The sequence below is a fragment of the Papaver somniferum genome, unplaced genomic scaffold, assembly GCF_003573695.1.
Source record: "Papaver somniferum cultivar HN1 unplaced genomic scaffold, ASM357369v1 unplaced-scaffold_132, whole genome shotgun sequence".
NCBI lineage: Eukaryota > Viridiplantae > Streptophyta > Magnoliopsida > Ranunculales > Papaveraceae > Papaver > Papaver somniferum.
The window spans coordinates 14,584,173-14,590,863 of record NW_020622381.1 but is presented as its reverse complement, the minus strand read 5'-3'; the positions used below and the strand labels follow the sequence as shown (position 1 = coordinate 14,590,863).

General features: G+C 36.1%; 1 protein-coding gene across 1 annotated transcript; it reads left to right on the top strand.

Annotated features, from left to right (window-relative positions):
• Positions 1 to 1,405: 1,405 nt before the first annotated feature.
• LOC113332601 (acyl-CoA-binding domain-containing protein 4-like) lies at positions 1,406 to 5,727 on the top strand. Its single transcript, XM_026579127.1, has 9 exons — positions 1,406 to 2,289; positions 3,065 to 3,592; positions 3,707 to 3,772; positions 3,859 to 4,025; positions 4,193 to 4,349; positions 4,450 to 4,525; positions 4,619 to 5,004; positions 5,105 to 5,209; positions 5,292 to 5,727. Exons 1-9 carry the CDS (start codon positions 2,146 to 2,148, stop codon positions 5,580 to 5,582), a joined length of 1,920 nt encoding a protein of 639 aa, XP_026434912.1. The 5' UTR covers positions 1,406 to 2,145; the 3' UTR covers positions 5,583 to 5,727.
• Positions 5,728 to 6,691: the final 964 nt, after the last annotated feature.

Sequence of the window (6,691 nt, the reverse complement as noted above, 5' to 3'; positions counted from 1 at the left end):
TAGTCGGCATGTTCTTCATCGTCGACCCTGCCGACTTTTCATTGTTTCAGAACTGAAAGTGTTGATTTTTTCTTTAATTTTGAGTATGATTTCATACATTAGCTTCACAATCCCCTTTTTAGAAGTGTCTGGGTAGTATGTTTTCATTTCCGTTGCAAAAAGATTTTCAAAACAAATTTTTTTCATCCAAAATCTCCCCACATGAGTTCAATCAAAAACAAAATTTCATAACTTAAATTTATAAGTTTTTAATCTAATCAATTAATTCATCTAAACTCAACTAATTAACCTAATCAGAATTTTTAGTGTTAATTAAACAAGAATATATCAGCCATTTAGAAAATACAAGGTTAAAAGGTGACTTTTTTTTTACTTCAAATGTCTTGAGTTTTGTCTTATTGGGCATATCCTAATTAATTCGGGTATACCCCAATCTCGTCAGGTTTTGCAAGGCTGCTACTAATAGATACCATTTTATTTGGGGATGTACCAACCCCAAATCAATTTCTTTTTTTGTCCTATATGCATATTAATACACCACGAACCAAAATGGCACCATAAGCTGCCTTGCCATTTTGGGTGGGGTATAACTACAAACTTATTCCAGAGATGCACAAGTTTCGTAGTAGTACTACTACGACTGTTTTCTTAAGAAATCTAAACAAGTTTTTTATTGCATTACATATAACAAGATTCCTCCCGATTATGTTAAAACCAATTACATAAGTAGCTAATCATCCAAGTTCTGTTATTATCGGGGTAATCCTAAACAAAAAAGCACAAACTTAGGCATGATAGAAACCAACAAACAAATAAACCAATTTTGTTGTCGTTGTATCCTGTATAACTAAACACATTTTGTGTAGAAAACCTCAATCAGTAAACCCTTTTTTTGATAGAATCAATTTTTGGGGTAAGTTCTTTTCAATTTCCCAAATCCTAGAAATATATTTCTATAAAACAAAAGACCACCTCCTCTAAGCTACTAGTCTTCTTCAACACACACTTCCCAAAATTACCTTGAGAAGACACCTTTCTTAATACACATCAATAAAACACTTCTTGAGAATTGAACTGAAAGAAAGAAAGAGATTTTATATCTATATCCATATCTTTAATAATATAATAAATAAAACAAGCAAGAACTTCCCATCCATCAATCCCAAGATTTAAAATCCATGGAAAAACACTAAAAAGAAAAGAATTAAGAAAAATGTATTCAATGGAGAGAATCCCATAGAGATGCCAATGGAAAAACAGTCTCCCTTTGACACTTGACACTTTCCCTCTCTAGAAACACTTCCCATCATTTCCCGCAGCCCGATGCTCCCCTACATCATTTTCAGTTAGACAAGTTATAAAGCAAAAGAAAAAAATATTAAACAAAACAAAATACAACTCCCTCATGAAGGGTTTGAATCTGATCTTGGTTTTTCTTCTTCCTAGGAAAAATCTAATGGATACTAAGTTTTTCCCCTCATGAAAGATGAAAGTATACCATTTCCCAAAAGAGTAAACAGAAGAAACATGAGATGTTTGGTGTATCACACACATTTCCATGCACACACAACACTCTGTTTGGACTCTATCCCCTATTTCTATGAGTGTCTCTCATGTACATATACAGTCTTTTTAACAGTCAAAACTCTTATGATTTTACATCACTTCTATATATATTCTGCAAATTTTTCTTTGTCCTCTCTTTATTATCTTGCTTTCTATCTGTATAACTATATTTGTGTTAATCTGATTTTCTTGTTTTGTGTTTTGTTTGGGTACATAAGTTTTGCTTTTAATACATGTGGTATTGATTTGAGTCTTCACTTTTTTCTTTCACTACCCCAAACTAAACATAAACCATAAACATTACCACCACCTTCTTCTGTTTTCCTTTTCTTTTTCATCTTTGTTTTCGTTGGTTGACACAGTAATTTGGACTTGAAAGCACCCATCTTTTCTTGTCCATGGAAGAGTGTTAACTTCTTACCTTATTAACCTGTTCATCTGTCCTTTTAACTCCCTCTATATACATCTTACTTCTCTTCTTTTTTATCTACTCATTATCAATCCTCAAAGAGAGTGAGAGCAGTATTGGAGCTACTTTGAACCCTTTTAAGGTTAAGGAGAAACGCAGTATACGAGATTATGAGACTCTTAGGAGGTGAAGTGGTAGGCAGTGAAGTTGGGAGGAAAGCAATGTGGTTATACCCAAAGGTTTTAGGTTTCAATCCTTCTGAAAGATGGGGTCACTCAGCTTGTAGCTCTAATGGAGTTGTTTACATCTTTGGGGTACGTCCATAGAAAAACACTCACACCATGTTTTCATTTCTATTGTTCTTGTTCTTGACTAATTTGCAGGTTAGATTTTTTGTTTTGGTAAGACTACTATTAATAGATAAGTTTGGTTTCTCTTTTTGCCTTCAAATATGTATATGAATTATCTTTCTGTTTGCTCTTATTTCCATGACTAAAAATTCTTCTTTTATCATGAGAATGTGTGTTACAAAGGGTTTACTCAAAAAAATTCTATTTCCTGACTTCTTTTCTTCCTCTTTTGCTTTTCTTTGTTTTTGTTTTTGCCATTTTTATGGTTGTTTTATGTTCTTTTTGGTTTTTAAGTTTTAACACCTACTATTGTTGTATGTATTAGTTTTTACCCATACAGACACAAACATAATGAAAAGTTAACGTATATTATTAAGTTAGTGGAATTCAGCAATAATTTATTTTCAGTCTCCCTTTTCTTGAGTAGTTTATATAATTTTTTCTTAGTAAATCTAGGCCATGAATTAGTACAGCTTAAGCTTCTTTAACTTTTGATAGTGCCTAGTTAAGACCAATATCCCCCTCACTTGTATGCTTTCATTTAGGGGTGATTTTCTATGCCAAAACTTGACTGCTAAATCTGCTTTAGCCTTTTACATTTGTACTGAAAGAACTCCGGGTTGTTCTGGCTAGATAAAAGTTCCATTTTGTATCTTGCTTAAGGTTTTTGGAGTTAGTAGATGCATAATATATATATGCTTTATTTGTATCTCCTTATTTGTATGGCTATATTTTTCAGGGATGTTGTGGTGGATTGCATTTCAGTGATGTTCTTACTTTGAATCTGGAAACAATGGCTTGGAACACACTTGAAACGACGGGAAAACGGCCGGGAACAAGAGACAGCCATAGTGCCGTACTTGTGGGGCATCAGATGATTGTTTTTGGTGGTACAAATGGTTCCAAAAAAGTAAACGATCTTCACATACTGGATCTTAAAACAAAAGAATGGAGTATTCCTAATTGTGAAGGGATTCCTCCGTCCCCACGTGAAAGTCACACTGCTACTGTTGTTGGCGATGATAAACTAGTCATATTTGGTGGCAGTGGAGAAGGTGAATCAAATTACCTGAACGATTCACACGTTTTGGACCTTAAAACCATGAAATGGATTCCTTTGAAGATTAAGGGTGGGCTTCCTGCCCCAAGAGATAGTCATATCGCGGTTGCAATCCATAACAAACTTCTTGTATATGGGGGTGACTGTGGTGATCGATATCATGGTGAGGTTGATGTTCTCTACATGGACACGATGACTTGGTCTAAGGTATGACCTACCTATTTGGAAGCCTGTATTTGTCTCTCGCATCTACGGAGTAATAACTTTTCAAGGTTTAAGTCCAACTGGATTTCATCTTACAATGTTTGGTTTTTATTGCAGTTGTCTGTTCAAGGAAGTTCACCTGGTGTTAGGGCAGGTCATGCATCTGTAAATATCGGTACCAAGGTGGGATGATTCTTCAATTGATTAAAAATAGTGGACTATTTAGAGTTAAAGAATCACGGGTAACCAAGTTTAAATGTGCTTTGCAGGTTTATGTCATTGGCGGTGTAGGAGATAAGCATTACTACAATGATGTTTGGATCCTCGACGTGAACACTTGTTCATGGACCCAGCTTGACACGCGAGGTCATAAACCACAAGGTCGATTTTCCCATACAGCTGTGCTTACAGATTCAGATATTGCTATATATGGCGGGTATGTTACTTGGAGAATATTTGGTACCATTCCGTTCTTGTTAGAATTTCTCATGAAATTGTTGCATAATTAGTCAGAGTCATCATGAGGACCAAGCTGGAGAAGTATATTGCTTCCCTGTCTGCCTTCTCCCGTGTCTAATGTAACTTTTTTGGGTCAAATTGCAGCTGTGGTGAGGACGAGCGTCCATTAAATGAGTTACTCATCTTGCAGCTCGGATCCGAGCACCCCAACGGCCGATACAACATTTCTTTATGTAAGATTTTTGGTAGTCATTGGAACCATGAGAAAAGAAGGTTTCCACAAGGAGCAGAGACTGAATTGGTATGCTATGTTGTTAATGAAACTAGATTTTGGTAGTCATTCAACTTTTGTTTTGAATTCTCCAGAAAACTAACAACACTTACCATTTAACTCTTGGCAGGTCTATGTGAATAATGGAGAGCAACATAAGAGAGCTAGTGAAACAGAACCAAAGCAAGCTGTGTTGCGCAACTCAGGTTCGTTCTCTTGATTATTTTGAAGGTTTAATTAGAAGTCGAACTCAACATTACATAGAACTGATTTTGCAACTTCTCCTAAATATTCTTCAGATGTTGTACAAGCAAAGAAACGGAAAACAAGTGATTCTAAGCCATGCGAAGTGGAATCCGAACAAGAAGAACACTCCCTTTCATTGTCGCAGCATTCATCTCCTTCCCAATCTGACCAAGAGCAGACACCGATTAAAGCAACACCTCGTCCATTATGTTTGTTGAAGCAACGTTTTCAGAATCCAAATGTAAACAATGTCGTAGAGACTCAACCGGATCAGATTAGTAGCATTCGAAGAAGCCCACAAGATTTTCATTTTGTGTCTGGAGAAAATCCTAGACACCCCACCAAGCAAGAACAGTTTCTACATATGAACGTAGGCCGGCCAGAAGGACAATTTTCCATGGAACGCAAACCAATTGAAGCTATGCCAGTGCATTCCTTGGTAAAATTTCACGTCTAAAAACATCTATCAAGATTCACATTTTTATCGCTTTAGCCTCTTTTAATTGAACCATCCATCCTCATTTGTTACATGTTCTTAGATTGGAGCTGATGTTCGAGGTAAAGTGGATGGAGCATTCGATTCAGGATTTCTAATGACTGCAAATGTTAACGGCAAGATCCTTAGAGGAATCTTATTTGCTCCTGTAAGTATTATCAATAATTCAAAATTTTCCTTGTGTAATGCATTAAAAACATTGTTAACTATTGTGGTGTAATTTTATTTAGGGAAACGGGTTTGTACCAAGGGGTGCTGTTCTTCCTTCAAGTTCACCAGCTTTAGGTAGTTCAGTTCCTGTCATTCAGCCATACGCAAATCTGAATAACATGCCCACGTATGTCAGACCGTGCCAACAACCAATGGCATTTGGAATGCCGGAATCAGGCCATCATCATCATCTCGGAAGAACCCAAGCAACTTCAGTAGTTAGAAGAACTCCTTCATCAAACCGTTCTTCGGGTATCCGAAATGACCTTAAAGATGTTGTTTTAACGCTAGGAGGTCCAGGAAGCCTGTAACAACTAACAAGACTCTAAATATAATGTGTCCTAGTTTTGTAAATCTTGAATAGTTACTACTAGTATTAGTTAGGATTAATCGAGTTTGGATCAATGTTTCTTCACAAACATTCTTTTATCAATTATTTCCAGTTTTAATTGTGTCTTTTTGGGATTTAGAGCTGAATAAACCAGAATTCCACATTTCAGAACCATGGATATCCAAATATGGCTGAAGATACTCACTAATATCTCTCTGGCATTTTGAATCCCAACGACAGATCAGAGAACAAACTATGCATCCAACAATGCCACCATAGAATCGAAATGACATAAATCGTGGTTTAAAAACATAATGACCCAACATCAGTCCGATCAATCAATATAATTCAACAAAGAGGAATGGTGCACTATGTAACCATATGGATCCATATTGCCACGGTTCAGCAGGGAACACATGGTCCATATGGGCAAGTGTATGGAGTCCCACTCCAATCAATGGATTAACTCAAAGCTTCAGATCGTACATTTCGAATATCGACAACAAATAGCTTCGTACTAGTTGAGAAGCTGCATAATGTGCATCATAATCACTAAGCCTGTTCAGTTTCAGGAACCATTTATGAGAGAGGTCAAAAAAGAGGAGACCAAAACAGTGATAGATATTTTAGATTCAATGGAAGAGCAAATCAAGGGATAAAAAGGGTTTCTGTAACAAAACTAAAACAGTGGTATTAAACAGGAAAATTAGTAATTGCATATTTCTAACCCATTGCTTTTCTAGTGACAGAAACTGTGGCGAGAAAAGACCTTTAATTTCTCTCACTATCCATCCATCCATCTATCAGTTTCAATCAAAATGCTTGCAGGAGAAAAAAGATGAAGATTTTATGGGTGAAAACGTGGGATTGCACGGAAAAGAGCTCCCGTATTTAACGCGGGATTATTTAAAGAAGTCGCTATCGACCGTTGGATACAAATTCTGTCACAAAATAGGGTTTGAGTGGGGAGCTTGAGTAGATGTTAGCTTGACTCTGTCCCATCAAATTTAGACAAGACATCTTTCACTTTCTTTTCTCTCTCTCTCATTCATTCATTTCATTTGAATTGATTTTGATGTTTTGTTGAGG

Coding starts and splice junctions, on each gene's coding strand:
- LOC113332601 (XM_026579127.1), top strand. CDS start 2,146: ATGAGACTCTTAGGAGGTGAAGTGGTAGGCAGTGAAGTTGGGAGGAAA. Junction 5,005..5,104: donor CTATGCCAGTGCATTCCTTG/GTAAAATTTCAC, acceptor ACATGTTCTTAG/ATTGGAGCTGATGTTCGAGG. Junction 5,210..5,291: donor GAGGAATCTTATTTGCTCCT/GTAAGTATTATC, acceptor AATTTTATTTAG/GGAAACGGGTTTGTACCAAG.